Raw genomic sequence first — 26,390 nt, 5'->3', positions numbered from 1 at the left:
CGGGGGTCTTGCTGGTGAAACTCCTTCCCTACTCGGATATAAAGGAGATTGCAAATCTGGAGTAAATCCAGCAGCCCTTCTGCCCAAGGCCTGTCCAGGCTTCCCAGAGGACAAGCATGTCGGCCTTCATTCTCATCCGGAGGCCCCTGGCAGTGAATCTGCCCTAAAAGTGGGACAGACAATTCAGGTTGACAGGCAGGAGAGCCGTGAGCGCCTTCTGGCCCCGGAAGTGCCCAGCCAGAGGCTCAGGGGAGACCCCAGCTGCAATGCAAGAGGGAGGCAGGGCTGCCAAAACCCCTCCCCTCCTTCTATTGGGGTCTCCACAGGGAAATGGAGGCCCTGCTTTTAGCAAGTGTCTTAGCCAAGGCCGCCTCTTCCTTGCAACTCTGTCCGTGCGCGTCATCCTGGGGATCTAGGATGAAATAGGTGGGCGCGTTGGGCGTTAGGGAGGGCGGCAAATGCGAGCAGCCGGGCCTGGTCTGATTCCACCAGAGTCAGAAGAGGCAGAAGAAAAACCCTTGGGAGGGGACATCTGTCCTTTCAGGTCAAGTGAAGGTTCTCTGTTTCCTTGGCTCACTTCCTTTGCCAGGGAACAAAGGCTGATAAAACACAGATAAGGCATCTGGTAAGGTGTTTGCGTGGCTCCGTCTGGTGGTTTTCCAGCCACCTTGAAACAGGGGAGGAACAAGGAAAGGGCAGAAGGAGAATTCCCAACGCCAGGAGGAAGTAAGGCAAGACTTTTATTAAACCAGAAAGAAAATATTTCCAGAAAGAGAAGCATTGGAGGTTCCAAGAATTTGGGTCAGCGAAAGGCTTGGCCAGGCTGCAGTGTTTCTTCCAGCCTCTCGGCTTCCACTCCCACTAGAGCTGCTTGGAGCAAGGGGAGGAAGCCAAGGGCATCATCGTAAGGGAGCCCCCGGCCAGGCTCTGCTGAGAGTCCTTTCCTCTTTAGGCCGTACGGTTGCAGAGAAGGGCACTATCCCCCCCCCCCCCCCAGAGTCCCTCCAACTAGGACTGGTATAGACACGGGCGGGGGGGGGGAGAAGGCCCTCCTAGAGAGGGACAGGTCATTCTCTTCCAGTGAAGGAGGGAGAGCTGCACAGGCTGGTCAGTCCCCGGAGGACTCTCTATCTGGGGCAGGTCATCCTAACCGGCCCAGGCCAAGAGCAGAGCAGGAAGGGCCGTAACTGCCTTGAGTGCCCTGCTGGCGTTTGGTCAGCCGTCACATCCCAACATCCTCTGGAGGTCAGGGGAGCCTCTTTCCTTGCTGTGGCTGCGGACGGCTTCCCCGAGCCAGGCGGCCCTTCGGTAGACTGTTGAAAAGCTGAGCTGCTATTCCTGGCTGTGAAAGCAATGCGGCCCGCCTCCATCCCTTCCTGATCCAAACGTCGGTGCTGTTGATACGGGGCACCTCAGATGCTAAGCCCTGACTAACGTTTTGGTGGGCAGGGGGGGAGAAGGAGGAGGAGGGGGTGAGCCGAGAAGGGCCGCTGCTGGTCAGAGGAGCCCCTCCCTTGTGACCCCACGGTGCCTTCTCCGGAGAGGCCGGAGGATCTCTGGGCAGTTGCTGGTTTCCCTCCCCGAGGTCTCAGAGAGCCCATCTCCTCCCCCAGCCCAACTGCTTCCCTCCCAGCTGAGTCACGGCAGAGAGAGGCCACGGGCACCTGGTGCTGGCAGAGGAGCAGAGGCCGTGCCCTGATCGGCATCATTACAAGGCTCTCCGGCTGAGAAGTCAGCACCAGGCCTCTCGCATTTCTGCAGCTGCACAGCCTGGCCTCCCGGAGCCCTGCTTCGATCAGCCGGGGGGGGGGGGGGGTTCCCCCTTGCTCAGCACCCCTGGAAGCCACAGCAGGTGGTGTGGGCTGGAAGTGAGAGGCAGATTTGCCCTGGGGGGGGGTCTCTTTGGAGGGGAGCACATCCTCCTGAAAGACCCCACCCCGGCCTCTCTCAGTTTCTGGCTGGGGATTGGACCTTGGGCTTCCTCTGAAAGGAATGGATTCAGACACAGAGACCCCCACCCCCACGGACTTTATTCTCAGGGTGAAATTGCCCCCCGGGAGGAGTTGGTCTTCCTGCACGTCTTTTGTCAGGAGTGGCCAAGGGGCCCCAGTGAGAAGGTCTTGCTTTTCCAGGCACAGTCACACACACACACACACACCCCAGACCAGGGTAGTCACGGTGGGGGATCATTGGCACAATTACTGTCACTATTCTAGAGGACATCTGCCTTGAGAAGCAGCTGGCCGGCCGTCTTCTTCAAGAGTTTTCCTGAGCTGGAGAGCCCCTTTGATCTTCAGAGCTGGATTCTGGTGGGGAGGACACCCCAGCCGCCGCCCCCCCCCCTCCAGGCCCAGCCTTAGGGTTTTAGGGTTAGGAATCTAATATCTGCGTTTTAGGAATAAGGTGAAAAGGTTTCCTTTTGGCCTCACAAGCCTCTGATAAAATTGGTGACATCATGGACAATCCTCTTTGCTGCGGGAAAGGACAGGGTGCGGTAGCCAAAAAAGGCCATTATTCCATGCATGCCACTCTCAACATGGCTCCAGGTGACCGGCACTCCATTGTCCATCAGCCGCTTCATGTACAGCAGCCCGTCGTCTCGAAGGACGTCAAACTCGCAGGTCAAAAGGAAGGTCTGAGGGAGCTTGCAGATGACCGCATCTTCGGCCAGCAAAGGGGAAAAGGTCTCCGAGAGGACCTCTTTCATTTCCTCGTACAGCTGAGGGTTAAAATCGGACAAAGAGGGGTCTCGTTCTGTGTAGCCCCTGACTTTGAACCGTTGGGGGATGTTGTTGGCATTGACCCACTTCTGGTACTTCAGCCGGGTGGCCGTGGGGACGTGGCTGCCCTTCAGAAGACCATTTGCAAAGGAAGTCGACTTGTTAAGGTAGCGGCAGCAAAAGTAGGGGACCAGTTTCTTCCACAAGAGGGGCATTCTGCAGTTCTGCTGGTAGGATGGCAACGACAAATCCATGCCCTGAAGTCCTGGGTAGATCAGCACCTGAGCGTGGACCTTGGGCAGATTTCTGTGGCCTACCAGTAACTGGCAAATGCGTGTGGCAAAATTAGCCCCACAACTGTCTCCAGAAATGATAATACGGGAACTATTTACGCCATAATCTTCCCCGTGTTTCATGAGGTGGACAGCAGCCTTCAGACATTCAGTATACTGGTTTGGATAAGGATTCTCTGGCCCAAGTCCATACCTGAAAGGAGCAGAAAATGGCTTATTATGGATTCTTGGTGCATTTATGAATTCAGTTCTCGCTTTCTTTTGTAACTGTTTTAATAATATGTAAGATGGAACCACCCTCTTGCAACTATAGTGAGCTTTTATAAAAGCAATGATTCAAGATAGTACTAAGTAGTTCTTGTTTTTAAGCAGTGGAATCTAAAAAATGTCCATGTGAAATTATGAAAGTTAACCAATAGGGACTATGTGAATTAATCCTGAGTAAAACCCAACAAAATTGTTGGAGAAGGATATGCCAGGGAATCCCACAGCAGGTGTCCAAATGAAGTCAGAGATGCTTGCATGAATTTCTAGTTTTATATGCCATATTTTTCAGAGTATAAGACGCACCAAGGTTTTGAGGAGGCAAATAAAAAGTTTTTGCAGTCTGCAAACCTCCCCAAAACAGCCTGTTTTTTGTAAAAAGGGGCCTGTTTCCCCCCCAAAAAGGCATGAATAGCCTTTAGGAGGCTTGCAGATTGCTCCTGGGGGCTGGGGGGGGGGTAAAATTGAGCAAAAAATGGGCCTTTGTTTGCTCATTTCCGCCCTCCCCAGCCCCAAGTAGCTCTCCGAAAGCCTCCCTAAGGCTATGCACGGCCATTTTGGTGAAGGGGCAGGGTTTCGGGAGGCAAAAAATGCTGTATTCAGTGTATAAGACGCACCCAGGTTTTCAGCCTCTTTTTTGAGGGAAAAAGGTACGTCTTATACTCCGAAAAATACGGCAAATGAATATTTACATCTCTATTTACAGCAAAAAAGGTAGTCAGGCCAACAGGGACACCGTGAGGTAAATCACAGAGCACACGGGGAAAAAAGGTGGGAAAAAAGGGAAACGCCCACTCCAGACCCACAGCAACCAATCACAGTGCAGATTGCCTCAGGCAGGAGCCGTAGGTTAGCATTTGTCAGCCCTCTGGAGCCCTGATTCGGTGGGCGTGGCTTGGTGGGCGTGGCTTGGCGGGGTCTTGTGACTACGTGGCTGGGTGTTGATCAACACACAGAAACTCACTTTAGCAATGTCCTGCTGGAGCAGGGTTGGACTAGATGACCTCCGGGTCCCTTCCAGCCCTGGATTATCCTCTGAAGCTGCGTCTAGGGCCAGGTTTGTAGTCCTTCCTTCCTCTCCCTTTTCCCTCCCTCCCTTTCTTTCCTTCCTTCCTTCCTTCCTTCCTTCTTTCCCAGCCCCACCCCCACCCCCCGTTTTCGGCCTAGCAGGCCTCAGGGAAGCCTGCTGGGAGCAAAAACAGACACCACCCCCCCACACCCCCGTTTTTGGCTGTGCAATGTGTGATCGGGAACTTTTTAAAAAACATTTGTTAATGAATTTGTTACTCCCAGTTGGGGTGAACCCGCCTGAACTGGATGCATTTCACCTCTGCTCTGGGCTGGGCTGGGTCAAGAGGCGGCCCCAGTTGCGCTGTGGGGTAGAGTGGTCGGAGCCCTGAAAACCTGCCAGTGTTTCTCTCCGCCCAAACTTGCACCAAACAGCACTCGGGAGGCTCCGTTTTGAGCGTCTCCCTTCCCCACCTGGGAAGTCCACTGTCCCCCCCCCCCCGGTCCTCCTACAGCCAGTTCCTCCCCCCCCCCCTTACTTTCCGTGGTGGAATCCCCAGGGGAGCCCTCGGGAGGCAGCTGGACGGAGGGACCCTTTCTAGCTCTCCCTCCCCCAGCCCTGCTGCAGGTTGGAGGGGGGAAGAGGCGACACTCACCCAACGGCCACCACCGTCGCGTCCCCCTCTTTCGCCAGGTGGCGCAGGATTCTTTCATAGGCATCTGAAAGGAGCAGCAGAGAGTTGGATGAAAATTCCCTCCTCCTGCAAACACCTTCCTTCCCCTGCCCGAAGCCTCGGAGGGAGGTTTGCTGAAGGCAGGCGGACGGTCCCTGCTCAGCTCTCCTGCTTTTGGGATACTTTCTCGGAGGGCAGCTCTGGGGGGACCCCCCAGGTGGCGTGGGGTGAGGGAGGGCAGAGAGCAAAGCAAACCGAGGTTTTAATACAGTTGGGCCTCTCTCTTTCCTAACCCTAAAACCCTCTCCTTCCTCCTCAGAGCAGCTCAGAGACGCTCAGCCAACGGGGAGCCCCGCGGTGTTTTGATGAGTTTGCTCTTTCCAGCCGCCTGGTGAGCATTTGCCTAGGAAAAGCTCCGTTTGTCTCACTTGCGTTGATGGGAGCCTCCAGGCCTCCACGGGGCAAAGCAAGAAGTGTGAATCTTGCATGGAGGACTGGTTGAAGGGCCTTCGCATTGCACTTAGGAAGTAGGAGCACCAGAGAGCTCTAGGTTTAGTGTGGATAGCTGTATCCGTTACTCTCCCTTTCTGTGTGTCTGTGTGTGACAGAGGGAGAACGGGAGCGAGAAAAACACGGAGAGGGAGAAACGTTGAATGAGGTGGAACGCCAGGCGACTCCATGAATATCTCCATATTGTGTTTTGGTATCCAACCGCCCCGAAAGGGTTTCGCCATTACGTGGGAAGTTTTTAGGGTTCCGGCTATTATTATTGCCCTGGCATTGCCTAACCGCCTTGGCTTAGCTGCCCGAGGTGAGCTTGGAATAGTCTCTGTGGCCTTACCGATGCTTCCGAAAATACCTGCCCCTCCATGGAAGTAAAGCACGGCTTTTCTTTTCGTGGTTGGCACCGTTCTGGACGAGTAGATCCTCACTGGCACCCCGTCAAATTCCTGGTTCTGAATGACAAGGGACGGATCCCTACGCGGAGGTACTCCGTTCGCCCAAAGCCGTAACACATCGCAGAGGCTGCACAAACCCAGCTCCTCTAAAACAATTCCCTGTTGGCAAAGCACAGAAGAGGAGAATTTAATTTTGGGAGGCCGCCTTAATCTTTTCCCGCAGAGAGTTGGAATTCCTACACCCGCAAGGTAGCCACAGCAGGTAGAGGGTCCTGTGGAATGAAACAATGGGCCTCGAGGTATGCCCCCCCCCCTCCGGCTCTGTGCCTTTTGTATTTGGATGTCAGGCAGAGTTTGCATTTCAGTGTTGTGATGCATCCTGTTTCTCTCCCTTCAACACATACCTGAAGGCCCCGAACTAGAGTGAGTGTAGTAGGTCACAGCTATGGCAGAATAGATTTGGCAGGGGATTAAACCTTGCAGAGTGGAGTACCTCCATAAACTATAGGTGCCCTATCATATTGAAGAGAGCTGGCTGGGAGCCATGGGACCTCCAGCTTGAGCAGCTGGAGGACTTCAGTGGGGGAATACTGCCTTTTACAGAGGGAAGCCCCCCTCCTTCCAAATCTGGACAGACGGGAGAACCAGTCAGTTTCACAGCTTCAAGAAACTGTTTCTGTTCCATTGATGTGGATGTTCATGAATTCGAGCCAATCCTAATCTGATAAGAAAAGAATACATCAATTCAATTCTTCTGTCTAGTTCATGAAAAAAGGAATGAAAGAAAAGCTTACCAAAATTAACACTGTGATGAGCATCGTCTGGCAGATGCGGGCCTTCAGGGGTTGATCAATCCCAGGGGGACACACAGTTCCTCGGTACTGGATGAGGGCCGAGAGCAGAAGGACGGCTGGGTAGAGGGTGCCTGCAACAAGAAGGCAGGCCAGGCGCTTCCCGTAGGATACCATTGTGCCTCGCCTGGGACAGGTTGTCCTCCTCCTCCTCTGCCCAGCTGCCCGTGGAGGCTGTGAAGAGCCCAGTGGCTGATCCATGGTAAAATAGATGGTCCAGGACTGATAAGCGGAGGCTGACCTTCCCCGCCCATCCTGTGCTTCACCTACAGGAAGAACAAATCAGGGAGGCAGGTGTGATGGGAGGCAGCGCTGGGTCCATCCTTGTTGTCTCTTGAAGGCTGCCCGATTAGGAAATGCAACTGGCAGGAGGAGGTCCAGGCGCCCAGATAGACCCCTTCTTAGTGCAGGGATTCTACAGGCTTCTCCTTGGGCCAATATCTTCTCAGCAGTTCTCCTGCCACCAGCTGGGCAGCAAAATCCCACCTGGTCACCAGGAGGGTTTCATCCCCAGCCTTCCGCTGATTTTTAAATTGGTTGATAGGTCATCTCTTTTCCACCAATTCTCACCATTGAGAATGGTGATACTTTGCTTATCTAGCCATGACCAAGTGGTCCTTACGTGGAGACTTTTTTGGCCATGAGCCATGTCCATCCCACCCTACAAGGGATGTGAGGCTCCCCCAGTTCAGGGGCAGGTGTGCTGATGTAATCCCTGCATGGATGCAGACTGGAAGAAGAAACCCAATCCGCATAGAAGACAACAGAGGAGAACTGCTTGGTTCCCATTCTCTCATCCCTTGGCAAGGATGGAGGTCACGCACAGGCAAGATTCAGAAGCAATGAGCAATCGGACGTCATTAGCAGAAAGAACTATCTTGATTGTGATAATAAGATGTTCCAGCAGAGTAGTAGATAAGAGTTGATGAATAAGCCCAGAGGGGTGTTTGGATTTATATTTACCACCAAAGAAATAGAGGGAGAGTAATATAGATCTATTTCAAGCCCTCATCAGCCAGGCGTGCCCTTCTGGGATTCAAACCTGGTCTACTTACATATTAGGTGGATGTATTAACCTCTAAGCCACGGGCTCTCCTCGCTTGGTTGCGTATACCAGGGGCGATGTTTTTTCTAGTGAGACCAGTCTATCAAGGCAACCTGGTCTACCCAAATATGGGACGGGGCAACTGCTTCCGCATTCGACTTTCAACCCCAATCCCCAATTTTTGTATTGGATTTACCTGAATTAGGTAGAGGTTAATACATATACCTAATACGTAGGTAGCCCTGGTTTGAATCCCAGAAGGGTATGACAGTAGCTAAATAGCTATTGTCTATAGTATAGATCTATACTAGTCTCCCTTTATGGGACGCTGTGGCTCAGTGGCTAAGACATTGAGCTTGTTGATCAGAGAGGTTTGCAGTTCGGTGGTTCGAATCCCTAGCACCGCATAACAGAGTGAGCTCCTCTTACATGTCCCAGCTTCTGCCAACCTAGCAGTTCGAAACCACGTAAAAATGCCAGTAGAAAAATAGGGACCACGTTTGGTGGGAAGGTAACAGCGTTCTGTGCGCCTTCAGCATTTAGCCATGCTGCCCACATGACCACGGAGAGGTCTTCAGACAGTGCTGGCTCTTCGGCTTTGAAACAGAGATAAGATTGGGGCTGAAAGGCGAAAGTGGAAGCAGTTGCTCTGTCCCATATTTGAGGAGACCAGGTCTCCCCGGAAAAACCACTTCCTTTTCTGAGGCCTCACTCCGGCTTCAGGCTCTCTCCTTGGCAGTGCCACGTCCCCTCTTGGGAGATGGGGGCGCAGTGGTTAAATGCAGCACTGCAGGCTGACTGCTAGATCAGCAGTTCAGTGGTTCAAATCTCACCGGCTCAGGGTTGACTCAGCCTTCCATCCTTCCGAGGTGGGTAAAATGAGGACCCGGATTGTTGTTGGGGGCAATATGCTGACTCTGTAAACCACTTAGAGAGGGCTGGAAGCCCCATGAAGCGGTATATAAGTCTAACTGCTATTGCTATTATTATTGCTATTGCTCCCCCTGGGTAGCTTTTTCTCAGTCCATCAATTGGTTGGTCTCCTCCTTGCCCAGAGAGACCCACAGGTGGTCTCTGCTCAGGTGAGCCACTGTTTTGCTGCACCTCCGCAGGAAGGAGGGATCAGCCTTGCAAACCACAGGCAGGCAACCTAATCCCTTGTGGGAACTGCACATCCCCATTATTGTCTGCAGATCTGCGGGTTGATCCAGACTGAGGTTTTCACCAGATCCTGGAAACCGTCTGGTGCAAGAAGCAGGTCTGGGCAGCCTTCTGTGGGCCGAGGGGAGGAGGCTGTTCAGGTATCGGGGGTGGGCTGGGTGGGAATCGGGGTTGAGAGTTTGCTTAAACAGGGCCTGGCCACTAGGATCAGACGCAGCATCGCTTCGCTCCAGGGCCGGGGCAACAAAAAATGAGGACTGAGAATGGGGCCCTCTGCCTGCCCACTTTCAGCCGCTGAGCCCTGGGAAGATGGCTGGTAGGAAGAAGGCAGTGGGCGGCCACTGACCAAGGAACGAAACCCCTTCCCCTGTGGAACAGGTCCGTCCTTCCTTGACTAGGTTGATCCGCGATGGGGAAGGATTTCAAGGATCTCCTGTGCTGCAGAACTGAGCCTCTTCTGTCCCAGAGCCACAACCAGCAGCCCATCCAAACCAGCAGGCAACCACCGTGCTTAAAAAGGGTTTTTTTAGGTCTACCCTATGGCTGATGGGTGACGTGGATAATTGAAAGTAATGATGTACAACATGAGTCGATGGAAAATTATTTTGTTTTGTAAGTCCAATAGATAGAGATAGGTGTAAGGATTAGGGATAAGGATTTAAGGAAATAAGCTTTGTTTGAAATGAAGGAATATTAATGGTAACTTGAACACATAATGCTCAATGATAGCGATGAATTTAGTTATGTTTGATGGACAACCAGGGATCCTATTTCTAATTGTAAAAACTGATGCACAAAAGCTTGTAACCAAACGACATGCTTGAGGAAAGTTTTTTGTATGTGTTGTTTTGTCTTTGTTTTAAAAATAAAAAAAAAATATTTTTAAAAAAGGTTTTTTAATGGTCCGTCCTGTAGAAATCCTGGCTTCCTCCGGCAGCTTGCAGTACCTCTTCTATCCACCAGAGGACTCTCCTATCTAGCGAATCATGGGGGGGGGGGCATTGGCTGCCTGCCTTGTGGGATAATTTCTCACTTTGTTGGGATGGGGGGGGGGAGTCTGACCAAGAGAGCTCAAGGGACAAACCATCCAGGGAATCAACAGCAGGAGGGGGGGGGAAGGCTGGGGGATGAGTGAAAAGTAATGCCTCCATAACTTTAGTCTAAATAAGGCTGTCTTAACGAAGGCAAGAGGAAATGAGCTATTTTGTTCCCCGTCCTCAATTCTTTGCATCAGCCACACCGTGAAAGTCCTCCATGCTTGTCCTGGCAGCCTTCCCCGTCTCTTCAGCTGAGTCAAACGGAGGCCCTTCTATTTTGGGAGGAAAAGCCCCCCCCCCATGGGTGGTGGGGGCCAAAATGTGGAAATGCAACCTGACAGTTGCTTCTCGGGTACCCGGTGTGGAAAGGCCAACCCTCAAAATATTTCCTCCTCCTGCTTGTGGGCTTTGCTGAATCACCATTTCAACCTTTGAAGGCTGCAGTCTAGTGCCGGCTTTAAGGAAATCTGTGTGAGTAACACCATCCGTATTCCCAAAAACTCTACTGGCCATCCTCAGATAACAACCCCCGTTCAGTGGCCATTTGAGGTTGGGATGGTGGTACTTGCGATCGATCTCTGAGATTGGAGCCATCCCATCACACACACACACACACACCAACCTGGACATTTGGCTCACATGTTGCCGTGTTCCACGGCCATGTGATCGTTGCCTGGCAGCTGGTGATCTCGCATTTGTGGGGGGATGGACATAAGTGAGAATACAGGTTTTAAGCCCTTTTTTCCAAGGCTGTCATAACTTCAAATCAATGTTGTTCAATGAATGGTTGGTAAGTTGAGGACTACTGCATGCCTCTTTGTGGTTTGAGCTGAAGTGGGCCTTGTGCCCTGCTACCTTCCCCCAGGCCAGCAGAGGCCCAGGTCTCTGCCTCCTTGTTTATTCCTGCCTGGAAGATCAGGTGCCGAGCTGAAGCCTGCAGGATTCATATCCTGCCCCATTGTCTTCTTGCAATCTCATTCTTAATCTGGGTAATAAAATATTTAAGCCGCCTTCAGAATCTGCTGACCTAATTCTGCCAGGGAATTTAATCTGTTGTGTATCTGCTCTGCCTACCTAGGACTATTTTCCTCCTACGTCGAAGGGCAAGGGGCTTTCTGGGTAATGCTGGGGGGTGGGGGTGGGGAGGCAGGGTCAAATGTGAGGTTTTTCCCCGGAGGGGGAGATGTGCCGTCACAGGAGATCGGCCTTGGGAAGCGTCTGCTCCTCTGTAGATGAGCACACAGCAGCCACGGGGAACCTCAGGCTGGGTGTCAAAGGCCCAGATAGCATTCTTAATCCTGTCCTTATTATCCGAGAGGCGTTTTAACTTTTGCAACTGGGTGTAGCTAGTGCAAGGCGCCATTGGCCTGAGGCTGAGAAAGGGGTGGGGGAGGGGGGTGTTCGGTATCTGGAAGGTTTCAGGGGAGCCGTCTTGAGTTAGAGGAAAGAGCTGGAATAAAACTCAAGCCGTACTGGAGGGCGTCTCTGGCTCTCTCTCGGGATCCCGTACGTGTCTCCCTAGAGCTCCCAGGACTGCTCCGGAAACGCCTGGTGGTTTTTGGCCTCTTGATCTTGCTGACCTTGTGAGGTGCAAGCGGCCATTATGGAAGGACCTCTGGGTGCCCTTCAGGAAGCCAAAGGCATGGCGTACTCGACACCTTCGATGGCTCCTTTCTGCCTGGTGCAGCTGAGAGATTGTGAAATCCTTGGCAGGGCAGCCCGTTGCAGCTATGCTGCTTTCCTTTGCGTCACCTTGGATTGCGCGGTTTCATCCCTCAGGCAGGTTGCAAAACCTGTTATGTAGCCGGCACAAAAGGAAAAGAAATGTGCCCTCCGTGTGCTGTGATACACGGCTGGTGTCAGGTTTCCGAGAGATGCCCTAATTAACTGGTTATCTGATGATCTGATCTCGGTTCGGATCCAAGGCGAACCATTTGGCCTCACATTAACCAAGTCTGTGCCTGCCCCCCCCCCCGAGCCCCACGGCTGGAGAGCGAAGGGAGAGAGAGAGGGGCCCTTCTCGTCATAGCGGGTGGGACGGTGATCAGGAAGCCAAGAGGCAATAGGCAGGTTTGGCCTGGGAGCAGAAGAGGAATCAGGGCCAAGGCCAACAGAGCTTTTCCAGCCAAGACTCAGAGCAAACCCCCTTTTCCAACAACCGAGGAGGCGGTTCGACACATGGACATCCCCAGAGGGTCAATTACCTACTTTGCAGCAGGGATGGAACCCAGCAGGTTCTGACAGGTTCTGGAGAACCAGTAGTGGAAATTTTGAGTAGTCCAGGGAACCGGCAAATGCCGCCTCTGGCTGGGATGGAGATTTCACAGTATCCTCCCTCTGCCACGCCCACCAAGCGACGCCCACCAAGTCATACGACGCCCACCAAGCGACGCCCACAGGTGCTCCTTACAGGCAGTCGAAGCAAGCGCTGCGGATGGCTGCTCAGGCTCAGATCACCAGCTTCTCCTGGCAAAGTTCGCTGGGGGGGGGCAACAACAACAGAGTGGGCTTTGGCCCCTCTCTTTTCGGACCACAGGCTCCTGGGAAGACTGAGGCCCTGCGGAGCATTACTAGAGCTGAAATTCCCTTCCCCCCCATTGTGTGGGGGCAGAGAAAGGCAGCCCATCGCTTCCCCACAGGAAAGAGTTCATCCGCCTGGTGGATCTCTAGACCGAGGATCCCCTTAGCCCTCCTGGGTGGATCTGGCCGTCCCTCGAAGGCTTTTGTGCCTCATCCGTTCACTTAACCCAGATTTTGGGGCATGAGGGAAGGCTGGCTAAGAATGGGGGTCATTAAGGGGGGAAGGTATATCAGGCTGCCTCCCTGCCACAGGTCTGCAGCCCCCGAAAGACCTCGGGAACTTTTCCCCTATGGTGAACATGTTGGCGGTCCAATGCAGAAGGATTTATACACATTGTTAAAATAAATGCATTTAGTTCCTTGACTTCCTTTACTTTCTTAGCTGCGTTCATCAGCCTGCAGGACAGAAAACTGTAGCCCAAAGCCGACATGTGAAAACTGGACGGGTCCATTCGGGTAGTTGCTTGCCCCAAGGGACAGGATCTCCCCAGGTGCAGCTGCAACCTTCTTACCTCACAGAGATTCCAAGGTGGGGCTCCCCTGAACCTCTCCCCCCTCCCCTCCACCAGTCCCCCCAGGGTGCCTCTCCCTGGAAGGCGCCTCCTCTTCCTCCCTGGAAAACGTTGGTGCTCCTGCCCGAGTCCCCACGCCCAGCATTAGGGTTATACGCTGCAGTGGTTAAAAGGGTCCCCCGCATGAGCTGCCTCGATTCTACGACCCTGAGAAATCACCCCCAAGAGGGACCCCCTCTCCTGGCAGTAGGGAGAAGAAGCCGGAATCCCTTGGGCGGATCAGGCAAGGCTGATGGCTTTCTAGAAGCGCTCCAGGAACTGGATTATGCTTTCCATGCTCTTCCTGGTACTGGGAAACTCCAGGGGCCCCAAACCGGTCAGCAGGCAGGTCCCGTGGAAGCCGTCCTTCAGGTGATGCCAGGTGACAGGCACGCCGTTCCCTTCCAGGCGTTTCTTGTAGAGTAGGCCGTCGTCTCGGAATACGTCGTACTCGCAGGTTAGAAGCAAAGTCTCTGGAAACTGCCGGAGGACGGCATCTTCCGCCAGGAGCGGGGAAAACGTGGGCTCAAACGCTCTTTTGCACGCTTGGTAAAGATCTTCTGAAAAAGGACGGGGTACAAAGGGCTCCTGAGCCGAGAGTTTGAACTCCTCCGGGATGAGTTCTGCGCTGATCCATTTCCGGTACTTTGCCCTGAGCTCCTGGGGAACGTGGGCATAGCCCATAATTTCATCCACCCTGGCATCAGTTCCTAACAGATACAGCAAGCCGAGAGAAAGAGCCTGTTTTCTAATTAACAAGGGAACGGAGTGGTTTTGCTGATAGGAAGGCAGGTTGAAGTCCAGAGCTTGGAGGAAAGGGTAGAGCAGGACGTGGCCTCTGGCAGGCGGCAGGTCGCTCCTCATCACCAGTTGCTGGGAAATGGCAGCCACAATGGCAGCGCCGCTGCTGTCGCCAGCCAGCACGACCCGCTGGGGGTCCACCCCGTAGCCCCCCGCGTTCTTCAGGAAGTGCGCCACGGCAGCGTAGCAGCTGAGTTGCTGAGCCGGGTAGGGGTGCTCCGGGGCCAAGGGGTATCTGCAGCAACAGAGAAGCCAAAAGAAGAACCTTACAAGCCAAACATACGCCTGCCCAGGGCCACCCCGAAGCAGCCCGTGCCCTGCTTCTGCCCTCGGCCTTCCCCCAGGCCTCGGCCTACTGTCCACGCAGGCTCCCGGGATTGGCAGGGCTCGGCTGCTGCTCAGCCAGCTCCAGGACCAGCAATCCCCTTTATGCTCTTCACAGTGGGGGGCCCCGGGCGCTGCCACATGAGGCTGGGCTTCCCTGCAGAGGCTGCCCCAGGGGCCCCAGGGCTGTTCTCGCCATCCTGCAGGTGGCGCCCTTTGTTGGTGGAGCCTCCCTAAATGCAGCGTGGGTGGCTGCGTGGTGAGCAGCCTCACCTACTGGAGGCAACAGCACTGGTGGCTTCTGCTGGCAGCTTCAGGCCAGTAGGAGACGGAATGGCCCCACTGAGAGCGGGCCAGGGCCTGCGGGCACCCATAGGAATGGTGGGGGAGGCAGGTTGGGGGCTGGTACAGCAGTCGGTCGTAAGGGTGGGGAACTGTGGGGGTCCCCAGGGTGAGGGCAGGGGCTGCGGCAGGGGAGGAGGCGGCACCTTTCCTCGGTCCCCATCATGACCCTGTTTAATTGAGGGGCCCTGAACTGCCCCCTTCCCACCTGACCCTCCAGGGCGGATGGAAATGATTGAAGACGAAATCTCAGTGCCATCCGGACAAGCGGTAGCTTTCGCCCGGTCTTCGCCCCAGATGGAACGCATTGCAGTGCTCCAGGGCAAGGTGGCCGTCTCGGAAGCCTCGTGGGCACAAGAGGTTGCCCCCACTGGCCGCTCCTGCCATTTTCTCAAGCCCAGACTGGAGGACACCCTCCCCCTCCCAACCCCCCTCCCCACTTCTAACCCCGGAACTGGTCCAGGCGGGCACCCGATCAACGGTGCCCAAAGCACAAGGATAGGTGCCCCCCTCCTGGACTGCCCAAGGCCAAGCATGACGCAGACCATCTCTGAGCTGCGCCCTGGTCTGAAAGCCCCCCAGAATGGCTCCAGAAAGTCTCTTTCCTCCAAAAAGGCCACCATCCCTTTCCGCCCCCCGCTCCCCCCCCCTCAGGGAACCTGAGCAGAGCAGTGAATGCAGAACGGCCGCCCAGCATGCCCAGTTCCCTAAAGAGCTTAAATTGGGAGGGGAGGTTCTCAAGGGGGGGGGCGGGGGACTGGAAGCATCCTTGGGGCACAGCCAGCCGGCTGCAGATGTGGAACCGAGAGGGGCTGGCTGGCTGCAGGCCAAACGCTGCTGCCCATGATGGAGTTGAGCCTCCTGTGAGGCAGCCAATCTGAGGCCACTCACCCTATGCACGCGACCACCGTGGCACTCTCCCGGGCAATCAGGCGGCACAGCCGTTCGTAGGCTCCTGAAAGGCAACCGAAAGACCACGTGGCTGCCCTGATCTCCAGAGGAGACTGTCTCACTACAGCAGCCCCTCCGTGCGAAGGCTGAGGCAGGCATTCCTGGAGGAGGAGGAGGAGGAGGAGGAGGAGGAGGAGGAGGAGGAGGAGGTTTTCTAGGGTGCAGGGACGTATTTAGAAAAGGGTCGAGGACTTTCGGGGGCCTTTCAGCCATTCAAAGGCAAAAGCAAAGGAAACCTTGATCTGGACCCGACAGCTGAGTATTAAAATGTGGAAGGTCTTATTTGGAGAAATAAATGAATGTTCATGCTAAGATTCAGCTGAAAGCTACAAAAGACTGATCGAAAACTATTTTATTTACACCATTAAGTGTGTGTGAGTGTTGGGGGGGGCACAATTTATTTTATATTTTTTAAAGGGAAAAATGGTGAGGAAGTCTTGCCAATGAAAACCTGAGAAGAGAAGGCCTCTCATCTGCTTGCATGTTAACGTCCAGGGTCTTTCAAAAGAGCCTTTGTATTTGGTTGATTGATTGACGAGAGACTCAATTGTTTATCCAGGCACCATGCACGAAGAGCATCCCCCCTCCATCTCAGCCTTTCTGGCCAACCGGCAGGTGCTACTCACGGGGGCTCCCAAAGAGGCCCACTCCTCCGTGGATCCAGACCAGTCCTCGCCTGGGCTCGGCACCTGCTCTCCTGGGCCAATAGACCCTCACGGGCACCGCCTCGAAAAGCATCTCCTTGATGGTCAGGTCGGGGGCTCTCCCCGGGGGGATCCCGTTGATCATGTGCCTCCATACCACGTATTGGGGGCAGATGCCAAGTTTCTCCAGAATCACGGCCTGCTCAGGGGGGGAAAAAACAAGGAATCCGGAGTCTAACTGGGCAAAGTGTGAAGCGTTTATGCAGAGGCCGCCCAGAGCGAGTTCCTAGGATGATTGGTTTCGCTCCCTTCCTCTTCTCCTTCTGAAGGGAAAAACAACATTTCTTTTCCATGAATCGCAATGGGGAGGGGGAACGCACCTGCAGAGGTTGTGGGCATGGGAGGCAATCAGCCCACCTGCAGCCCTCAGTGGCCACCCACACCACTCACCCCAGAGAGGCTGCCCACCGTCCCTCCACCCGCCTCGGCCCGCTCGGGTGGGAGGCAGACCCCTTCCCCCCCCCCCCGCAGGAGAAATCGGCTGGCTTCATTGCACGGAGGAGGAGAGGGACAGGCGCCTTGCCCTCTTCCACCTCGGAGCCACGGGAGGATTTGATCCAATGGGATCCCCAGATCCAGGCACGGAAGCGAATGGAAGGATCCAATCAGACGCACCGAATACCTTGGGGGTTCCAGAGGCTCTTGGGGTTGGGCAAATGACCTTTGCCCCACAGTTTCAAACTCTCCCGTTGGAAGGTATTGTGGGTACCCAAACCGAATGGACTAATTACTCGGCTGGGGCCCTTTCATCAGATTTCTTTGGCAGTTCCGATTAAATGGATATTTCGTGTTGGGTTTACTTTGTTCCGCATAATCCTAATGTACAACAGCTTTACCAACTATCGGCAGTGTTTCCTCGGACACCATGCAGACCTGTATCCAAGGCCAGAGGTCATAAATGTTGGTCACCAGGGCTGTGGTGGCAAAGGCCTGCCAAGGCCATCTGCTGGGATAATACGCCTGAGCTGTTGTTTGGCCCTTGAGAAAGCAGACCGCAGGATCCAATCCATCAGGGCACGGCTTGTGTTCTTCAGTTGGAAAAGGACGCCCGATGCCAAGGAAAGGGGGCATGGGGGAAATGGGAAGCAGCAGTCCAGGGATCTGTGGGTCGGCCTGGGGCTCTGCACTCGGAGACCCAGGAGGCCCGGCCTACAGGAGCTGTCCAGGGGGGATGCTGCAAAGGGACCCCTCAGCAGGGAGGGAGGGAGGGAGGCATGGGTGGGATTCCTGGCTGGAGGTGGCGCAAAGGGGAGGGGGCTTCCAGGCCATCTGCAAAACCCCTTGGGATTTCCTACCAATGCTGCAAATTTTCTCTTTGGACCCCTGGGAGGCCCCAGACGAGGCCGGCCAGGCAGACCCACGGAAAGGGAGTCCGGAGTCCGGGGAAGGAGGCTTACCAGTTTGAGAAGAAGGTTCATGATCCAATTGATCAGGCGCAGTTTTGCCCCCTGGCTGATGCCCGGCGGGATTCGTGTCCTGGTGAAGTCATAGTAAAGGGTCCAGCCGAGGAGTAAAAGTGCAACCGAGGCGCTGAAGGGAAGGGCCAGCATCCACAGCGCTTGGCTTAAGGTCATCTCCGCCTCCACGGGAAGGTCAAGGCTCTGGACGAAGGGGTCACCGCTCGGTCTCCTTCGATCTCGGCCTGGGTGGGCTGCGCTTCCAGGCCGTCCTTTTAAACAGCGGGAGATGGGCACAGCTCGATGCCTTTCCTTTCACGGTTTTAATTGTGCGCTTGGCACCTTTATGTCATTCATAATGCAACTCTTAGCAAAGAGGCCTCCTCCGAGATCCTTCTAGTCCTGATGAAGCCATGGGCCAACCTCACCCTCGTTCTACCGGATGATCACCCTGCAGATCAAAGGAGAGCGTTCGTTTCTATCCCTTAATTATGGACTGGAGAGGCAGGTTCTGCCCCAGGTGAGCTGCTGTGAGCCACGTTTCGTAAGAGGAGGATCTGCGTTGATTCTGAGACAAAAACTCCCTCAAGGAAGGTTGAAGCCAAGCGGAGTTTTCAGTTTGGATGGTTCCCTTCAACTGCAGAACCCCAAGCGCAGCTCTCTGCCCTTCCTTGAGGATGGAGAAAACCCTCGTAGGGTTTTATAACATTATTGGATGGAGAAAGTTGAATCTAATACTTATAGGGGTAGTCCTCAAGTTACAGCCATTCATTTATTGGCCGGAGTTACAGTGGCACTGAAAAAAAGTGACTTTTCCACACTTACGACCATGGTAGCATCCCCATTGTTATGTGATCAAAATTTCGGCTGGTTGGCGACTGGCCTGTCTTTATGAAACAACTGTCTTGCTGAGCAACGGAGATTTTGGACTCCATTGTGGTCCTACGTCAAGGACTACCTGTATGCAAACAGAAGATCATAGAGTGGAAAGGGAAGGAAGGCGCAGCGAAGGGGAGCAGAGGAGAGGCCGAGGGGGTCCCTCTTGCTCTCCTTGGTCCCCTGAGTTGACAAATGCTCCGCTTCTCCCCCGCAGGTGGGCCAAACTGAGCCTGGGGAAGCTGCCTTGCCTCCCCTTGGCAGCGAACCTGCTCTTCCTCGGGGCTTCTCTGACGGCCGCGCCTGTTGAAAGACGGCCTGTGGGAGAGATCTGGGGAGCCCAACCTTCTTCAGGTCAGCAGGCGGAGGAGAGGAGGCACACCAGGGGTGACCAGCGGAAGGGTTAACTGCAGGAGCACCGGCTGGCCCCACCGATGGACGGGAGCCCCAGACATCGAAGGCTTGGGCACAAATAGAAATGTGGCTCCAGGATCTTGAGGCTTTTTTCTTGCACAGAGGATAGGAAATCGGCTCTCCTTTATTCCACCCCTTAGTATATATACTCTATCATTCATATATGTATATGTATATGTATATGTATATGTATATGTATATGTATATGTATATTATATTATATTATATTATATTATATTATATTATATTATATTATATTATATTATATTATATTATATTATATTATATTATTATATATCAGCTAAGATGCTGAGCTTATCAATCAGAAAGGTTGGGAGATTCGAATCCCCAGCGCCGCGTAATGGAGGGAGCTCCCATTACTTGTCCCAGCTTCTGCCAACCTAGCAGTTCGAAAGCAGGTGAAAAATGCAAGTAGAAAAATAGGGACCACCAATTTTGGTGGGAAGGGAACAGCGTTCCGTGCGTCTTCAGCGTTGAGTCATGCTGGCCACATGACCACGGAGACGTCTTTGGACAGCGCTGGCCCTTCGGCTTTGAAACGGAGATGAGCACCGTCGCCCCCTAGAGCCAGGAACGACTAGCACGTATATGCGAGGGGAACCTCTATGTTGACCTTTATGCGTGTCCGTGAATCCAGTCAGTAAGGTTGCCCCGCCCAAGCCCCCTGGCCGCCCTGCCTTAGGGACCTGCGAAATTGTAACGAAATAAAAGTGTCAGTGCGGAGAGCGGTGAAAAGAAGCAGGTTGGCCAACTCACCTGTTTGTGGGCTTCCGCTTCTGGGCCTCTGATCCCCAGCCGGACAGGCAGAGCCACCTTGGAGGGAGAGGGGCCCTTCCCCGGCGTCCTTCCCCTTGGCCGCCCACCCCTCTTTGGCCAGAGGCTTCCGAGGCAGCCGAGACAGGGAGCCTTGGAGAGGGGCTGGGAGGCTGGGAGGGGAAGGGGGGGCATCGAGGTCTGGGAGAGAGGAGACCGAGGGCTGGGGAGGGGAAGCGCTTTGTCCCAATCAAACCTGGATTGGGGAACGTCCCTGGGCCCCCTGGGATTGGGGAGCCCTTTCCAGTGATTCAGTGGAGATGCCTCTGGGGCCCTCAAGAGAAACGCAAGCATTGCTCAAAGGCTTTGGGGGTCTGGATGGGCAGAAGAGGCTTCGGCCCAATTCTGGCCAGGCTGTGAGGGTGTGCGCTTGGCCTTCCTTTTTCCGGGCACCTGAAATTCTTTGGCTCTCTCTCCCAACCAGACCCTGCTGCTGGCCAGCCTCCATGTCCGGCTTACCTCTTCCTTGGCCATGCACTCAGCGTGGGGCTGAACTGGAAGGCCAGGCGTGGGATGCTTTCATTCTGTGGGCTGCAGCCACGTCTCCTGGACGCAGCTCCAGGTGCTGGGGATCTCCCTCCCCACGTGCCCCCCCTTCCCTTCTGGCTTCCCCTGAGAGGGATTCTCCAGTGTCTCCTGGTGGGGTGCAGAGGCAAAACCCTTCTCTGTTATGGCACCTGCTGTCCTCTGGAGCCCCCCCCCCCGTCACCCTTCCTGGTTGTTTTTACGAGGACGATTATGTTCCGTTTTTATTGTTGTACTCTTCCTGGAGTCACATTTAGTGAGCACGCACGCATGCACGCACACACACACACATGGAATAGAGATGCCCTATAAAGAAAACCCTCAAGACGTTGAAGGAAATAAACACTTGTATAAAAGTGTTTAATGTATTGATAAGCTATGATGTTCTTACTGTTGCAGATTAACCACAAAATGTACTCCGTAAAAGAGTAGGTGATGGCTTTTACATACGCCCGAGGCCAGGCCACAGTTCAGTTAGGTAGGAGGTTCACCTGGCCAGGGCGAGGCTACAGGCAAGCAAGACGGTGTTGCTGGGTAGGGATTGTCACGATGACCCCTTGGAGGGAAGAAATGACTACAGAAGTGACTGAAGACAGTCGGGGCGGGGGGGGGGGGGGGTGGCTTCCTAGGCATGGCCTGCGTTTTGTAGGAGGCATAAGACGCATAGCTGGATTATTGTTTCTTGCTCTCCTTGTTCTCACTCCAACTTGGGAAGAGAGTCGGAGGCTCCCTTTGCAAACGCTCTCAAAATAAACTTTTGAACTGTAAGCCAGTCTTCTTTTCTGCCTTGTGAGGATTTGAGGGTTTTATATCTCACAATGTCATTCGGGTAAAAGTCCCACCATGGATTTAAAACAGCTCCGGGCAACACCGGGAGGGAAAAGGAGCCGAGGTGGCGCAGTGGTTAAATGCAGCACTGCAGGCTACTTCAGCTGACTGCAGTTCGGCTGTTCAAATCTCACTGGCTCAGGGTTGACTCAGCCTTCCATCCTTCCGAGGTGGGTAAAATGAGGACCCGGATTGTTGTTGGCGGCAATATGCTGACTCTGTAAACCGCTTAGAGAGGGCTGAAAGCCCTATGAAGCGGTATATAAGTCTAACTGCTTTAGAGACAAGCAGCCTTTTCCCTCCCGGGAAGTGAAGCCAATTGGGGACTCTGCCTGAGGGGCTCCGTGCCCCCCACCCCACCCCCAGGGAGGTCTCTTGGCTGCTGGATGGAATCAGTGGCTGTTTGGTCTGGTTCAGGCTGGGGCTGGGGTCTAAAGTGGGTCTTCTTTACTCACTCTTCCTCCCCCTCCCCCTCCTCCTCTCCTGCAGACAGTGGTTGCCCCCAGTGGCAGAAGGTCCCAGGGCAGGGACTGCCCGCCTGGGGCCCTCTGGAGGGATCCCTCCCACCCCAGGACTTGTTGGGTCTTCTGCCCACCCACCAAAGGAGCCTTCCCTCCCTGCCCAGCCCTGCCTCAAGGACCTCCTTTGGCCAGCCTGGTCGTGCCCTTTGCACCTCTCTGTGGCCGCCACCCCTCCCTGCCCCTCCCCTTTGCCTCTTAAGTGAAAGGAGCAGGCCGGGACGGGTGGTTTGCGTGTTTACTGAAGCTCGGAAGGGGCACAGGAAGCCGGCCACTGTATCTTTGTTTTCCCGTTCATTTTCTCTACCTGTGGGAGTAGAGATTGCCTGAGCTGCACTCGGTTTTCCACCAAACCAATTCTCCCGTCAGCTGCAGTCCCTGTCTGGAAGGAGATGGAGACTGCGACCGTTGGGCATCTGGGCACTCTCCCGGCCGTGCCCCTCGGCCCCTTCGACTGCCCACTTGGGAGATCCTCCTTCCCTGTAATGGGGAGAGCCACACTGTCATGGCACGACACCCAGCACTGAGACCAGGCTGCCCGAGTGGTGGGCTATGAAAGGGAAGGCGACAGTTGGTGGTCTTCAGGCCAGGTAAGCAGGACAACTGGATGAACTCACAGGGTCTGTGGGGCAAGGAGAGGGAAAACAAGGTGGAGGAATGGGGCTGATGGCTTTCTAGAAGCGCTCCAGGAACTGGATTATGCTTTCCATGCTCTTCCTGGTACTGGGAAACTCCAGGGGCCCCAAACCGGTCAGCAGGCAGGTCCCGTGGAAGCCGTCCTTCAGGTGATGCCAGGTGACAGGCACGCCGTTCCCTTCCAGGCGTTTCTTGTAGAGTAGGCCGTCGTCTCGGAATACGTCGTACTCGCAGGTTAGAAGCAAAGTCTCTGGAAACTGCCGGAGGATGGCATCTTCCGCCAGGAGCGGGGAAAACGTGGGCTCAAACGCTCTTTTGCACGCTTGGTAAAGATCTTCTGAAAACGGACGGGGTACAAAGGGCTCCTGAGCCGAGAGTTTGAACTCCTCTGGGATGAGTTCTGCGCTGATCCATTTCCGGTACTTTGCCCTGAGCTCCTGGGGAACGTGGGCATTGCCCATAATTTCACCCACGTTGATATTCCTTCCTGTAAGATAAAGCATGCCAAGATGGATAATCCGCTTCTTAAATAACACGGGAACGGAGTGGTTTTGCTGATAGGAAGGCAGGTTGAAGTCCAGAGCTTGGAGGAAAGGGTAGAGCAGGACGTGGCCTCTGGCAGGCGGCAGGTCGCTCCTCATCACCAGTTGCTGGGAAATGGCAGCCACAATGGCAGCGCCGCTGCTGTCGCCAGCCAGCACGACCCGCTGGGGGTCCACCCCGTAGCCCCCCGCGTTCTTCAGGAAGTGCGCCACGGCAGCGTAGCAGCTGAGTTGCTGAGCCGGGTAGGGGTGCTCCGGGGCCAAGGGGTATCTGCAGCAACAGAGAAGCCAAAAGAAGAACCTTACAAGCGCATCGGCCTCCCTCTTATTCCTATTGTGGCTGTGGATTCGTTGCGTAGTCAGCCAGCTATTTAGCCTGGATTTGGCCTTTCTATCTTCCCATCGAGTCCTTTCTAAAGGGACAAGCAGGTGGTTTTAAAGGTATCTTTGTTAAGATTCACCGAAGGTGATTTTGTCAATTCCGCCGGTGTTCAAGGGCTGCTCCAGTTGCTCTGGGATTGCACCCAAGGAGCCTATTGCAGTTGGTTCTGCGTTCGCTTTCTTTGGCCGCAGTAATTCTCCTTCTGCTTGCAGGCCTTTGCATTTTCTTCTTGATTCATTATAGGTTCCCCACCCTCAAAGACTGCTCTGGTGGCAAGGGGCATCATTAGCCACCTGAAGGGCCTCCTGTGCACAGGATGGGGCCACTGCCCAGGGAGGGGGGAGTCCCTGTCATGTGACACAGCCAACTGGAGCCCACTTACCTGATGCACACGACCACCGTGGAGCTTTCCCGGGCGATGAAGCGGCAGAACCTTTCGTAGGCTCCTGAAATACCACAAGGAATGGGGTGCATTGGCTCTCAGGTGAGAACACCCCACTTCTCCCATTCACAACGTGTAGGTTTCTATCTGAGCACACCCCCCGTTTCCCCCCGGGGTCCTTGGAGGCTGCAGAGGAATGGACCCCTGAGCTGAAAGATCCGCCTGACCCTCAGCAATGGAACGCTTGCAGGACTTACGGGGGCTCCCAAAGAAGCCCACTCCTCCGTGGATCCAGACCAGTCCTCGCCTGGGCTCGGCACCTGCTCTCCTGGGCCAATAGACCCTCACGGGGACCGCCTCGAAAAGCATCTCCTTGATGGTCAGGTCGGGGGCTCTCCCCGGGGGGATCCCGTCCATGAGTTGCCTCAAGATGACGTATTTGTTGCAGATGCCAAACTTCTCCAGAATCAGGGCCTGTTCAGGGGGAAACGTAAGAAAGAGACCCACCCGTAACCCATGAAGGATTCATAGGGATGCGCTCCAAAGCTGATTTCCGCTGCTTCTTTCTTAGAAATAACTTTCAAAGTCATTTTTCCATCCACCAACATAAAACAGAATGAAGTGATAAAACTGCAGAGGAAATATTTGGCAATCAATGTGCTGTCGAAGCCTGTAGACATTTTGGGACATGGGAAGCAGGTAACTGTGCCTTCTTTTCAATGAAGGGGGCCATCGGCTCACCCGAGAGATTTGAGGGGGCTGCAAATGGAGGGAGGGGTGGGTGGGATTCCTCCGCTCGAGGTGGGGAAGGCAGCATTACTGGCCGACAACCAGATCAGGGCAAGAATGTGGCAAGGGGGGGGGGATTCCAGGCAATCTGCAGAAACCAATTATTTGCCCCCCCTTGGGATTTCCTACAAGTTCTGCAAATTGCCCCTCCCGGTCCCTCAGGCTCAGCCAGCCAAGGCCCGTGTTGGCCGGGCAGAACCAGGGAAAGCAAAGCCGGAGGAAGTCCAGGGAAGGAGACTCTTACCAGTCTGAGGACGAGGCTCATGGTCAAATTCATCAGGCGCAGTTTTGCCCCCTGGCTGATTCCCGGCGGGATTTGCGTCCTGGTGAAGTCATAGTAAAAGGTCCAGCCGAGGAGCAAAAGTGTAACCAAGGCGCTGAAGGGAAGGGCCAACATCCACAGCGCTTGGCTCAAGGTGGCCTCCATCTCCATGGGAAGAGAGATAGCAGGCTGTTTCGGTACCAGAGAGGTTGAAGTCTTCCTATGCCTTCTTAAGCCTGCCAGTTTATAGTCCATCAGGTGTGTGGGTTGCTCTCAGGTAGGACTGTCCTACCCATGTGTTCATTAGAGAAATAGAAGAGTAAAGGAGGGATGAAGTCCCCGGGTGATTAATGCTTTTATTAATGGCTTAAATCTGACATAATGATGCAAGTTATCTTGCAGAATCCTGAAGAAACCCACGTCTTTCAAAATCCAATGATTGAGCTTATATCTGTCAGTACCGGTTTCATCCCACTTGATTGTCCTCGTTTCTGCTAATTAAGACAAGGCTATTTATATCTGCATCCTTTTCTTAATTGTGGACTCCTCGTGCCATTCTCCTCTGGATCAGCTACCCTGAGCAGCCTTCCCAGCCAGAGGAATGGCTTCCTCTTCCAGACAGTCCCGGAAACTCTCTCCCAGGAAGTTTGCCATTCGGGCTCCAGCACTTTAAGGCAATCAGAAGAAGACGGGACCTCTTCAACTGCAGGCCCGGCCATCAGCCTCCCTCCCTAGGCCGGACTAGGAAATCAGCAGCAAGCCTAAACTTGCGTTTTATGGAAACTGTGATTGACAGCCAAATCTTATCATTCTGGTTCTGCTGAACTTCTGTCTCCCTGGCCAATGGATCAGTGGTCCCATGTTGCACGAATGTCACCGGTCGGGGGGTGGCTGCTTCCAGGCATGAGAGGGCATGATGCTTGTGAGTGGCCAGCATAGTGCCACAGAAGCGCAAGTAGGCATCATGGAGCCAGGCTAGGCAGCGTGCTGTGGGAAACGTACGCTACCAAGTGCAAGACCCCTGCAACTTTCCCCACGGACGTTCCTTATGGAAGGCAGCAGGGATGGTCACAGTAGTGACCGAGGGAGACTGTAGCTGCCCTGGGAGCCAAACGCCAAGCACCTGGATTGTGATCACCTGAGTGAGGGACAGCTGGAACTTTGAGGACCCGTCATAAATGGGACTCATTCAGCCCCACCACCCTGTCAAACGGTTGCTGAACGAGTGTTCATGAAGTTCTGCATCCTTTGAATTTTGGCTGTTAGTATTCGGAGCCACACCGGAGTCTATAAATAGGCCCTCCGGGGTTATTCTCCAAGGTTTCCCAATTCAGTCCAGGCCCTCGGTGTCTCCCTTTGTCTCCCCGGTGCTTTTGCTAGTGCAGCGCAAGATTTGGAGACGGGGGACCAGTCAGCTCTACTGGACAGATGTGAGGTGAGAATTTAACCTATTTTATTTTGCTCTTGTTAATTATTGAATCTTGCACTTTGAACAAATGATTAGCTCTCCATTCCACGTCTTGCGACTGTCCCCTTTGTCAAAGCAAAACAAGCACATTTGTGGAAATCTGGACCCCTTTTTTTATCCAGACGGATAATATTGTTCCCTGTTCTAGTTTCACTCACTTTGTGTCATCTCCCCTCCCTCTGGCTGGTCTTTTTTAACACCTTTCTTCTCTTCCAGAGCATTAGCCCAGCTTTGCATCGTCTTCAGATTTGGTAGTCCTCTCCTTGACTCTCTTCTGTATCACAGTCAAACAGTGGAAACAAAATATAGTGTGAAAAAAAGAAACTGAAGAA

General features: G+C 54.1%; 3 protein-coding genes across 3 annotated transcripts; all 3 read right to left on the bottom strand.

Moving 5' to 3' along the window:
• Positions 1-2,349: 2,349 nt before the first annotated feature.
• On the bottom strand, positions 2,350-8,081 carry LOC116518258 (arylacetamide deacetylase-like 4). The gene is made up of 3 exons (XM_032231538.1): positions 5,801-8,081; positions 4,942-5,005; positions 2,350-3,206 (listed from the first exon to the last, which is right to left on the bottom strand). The coding sequence occupies exons 1-3, from the start codon at positions 6,234-6,236 to the stop codon at positions 2,426-2,428; spliced, it is 1,281 nt and encodes a 426-aa protein (XP_032087429.1). The 5' UTR covers positions 6,237-8,081; the 3' UTR covers positions 2,350-2,425.
• A 5,263-nt stretch (positions 8,082-13,344) lies between these two features.
• Positions 13,345-17,779, bottom strand: LOC116518643 (arylacetamide deacetylase-like 4). Its single transcript, XM_032232159.1, has 4 exons — positions 17,603-17,779; positions 16,128-16,344; positions 15,442-15,505; positions 13,345-14,119 (listed from the first exon to the last, which is right to left on the bottom strand). Exons 1-4 carry the CDS (start codon positions 17,777-17,779, stop codon positions 13,345-13,347), a joined length of 1,233 nt encoding a protein of 410 aa, XP_032088050.1.
• A 4,193-nt stretch (positions 17,780-21,972) lies between these two features.
• LOC116518255 (arylacetamide deacetylase-like 4) lies at positions 21,973-24,937 on the bottom strand. Its single transcript, XM_032231532.1, has 4 exons — positions 24,573-24,937; positions 23,797-24,013; positions 23,540-23,603; positions 21,973-23,046 (listed from the first exon to the last, which is right to left on the bottom strand). The coding sequence occupies exons 1-4, from the start codon at positions 24,843-24,845 to the stop codon at positions 22,272-22,274; spliced, it is 1,329 nt and encodes a 442-aa protein (XP_032087423.1). The 5' UTR covers positions 24,846-24,937; the 3' UTR covers positions 21,973-22,271.
• Positions 24,938-26,390: the final 1,453 nt, after the last annotated feature.

Source organism: Thamnophis elegans, chromosome 15 (genome assembly GCF_009769535.1).
Source record: "Thamnophis elegans isolate rThaEle1 chromosome 15, rThaEle1.pri, whole genome shotgun sequence".
NCBI classification, from domain to species: Eukaryota; Metazoa; Chordata; class Lepidosauria; order Squamata; family Colubridae; genus Thamnophis; species Thamnophis elegans.
Note: the sequence above shows the minus strand (reverse complement) of the source record. Positions and strands in the feature narration are given on the sequence as shown.

Bases quoted from the DNA above. Each gene is read 5' to 3' on its own strand.
- LOC116518258 (XM_032231538.1), bottom strand. From the start codon at position 6,236: ATGCATCACAACACTGAAATGCAAACTCTGCCTGACATCCAAATACAA. The intron at 5,006-5,800 runs GTAAGGCCACAG...TGCTCCTTTCAG, and splicing joins AGGTATTTTCGGAAGCATCG to ATGCCTATGAAAGAATCCTG. The intron at 3,207-4,941 runs GTGAGTGTCGCC...TGCTCCTTTCAG, and splicing joins GCGACGGTGGTGGCCGTTGG to GTATGGACTTGGGCCAGAGA.
- LOC116518643 (XM_032232159.1), bottom strand. From the start codon at position 17,779: ATGACCTTAAGCCAAGCGCTGTGGATGCTGGCCCTTCCCTTCAGCGCC. The intron at 16,345-17,602 runs GTAAGCCTCCTT...CCCCCTGAGCAG, and splicing joins TGAACCTTCTTCTCAAACTG to GCCGTGATTCTGGAGAAACT. The intron at 14,120-15,441 runs GTGAGTGGCCTC...CTGTTGCTGCAG, and splicing joins ACGGTGGTCGCGTGCATAGG to ATACCCCTTGGCCCCGGAGC.
- LOC116518255 (XM_032231532.1), bottom strand. From the start codon at position 24,845: ATGGACTATAAACTGGCAGGCTTAAGAAGGCATAGGAAGACTTCAACC. The intron at 23,604-23,796 runs GTAAGTCCTGCA...GTGGTATTTCAG, and splicing joins GGGCTTCTTTGGGAGCCCCC to GAGCCTACGAAAGGTTCTGC. The intron at 23,047-23,539 runs GTAAGTGGGCTC...CTGTTGCTGCAG, and splicing joins ACGGTGGTCGTGTGCATCAG to ATACCCCTTGGCCCCGGAGC.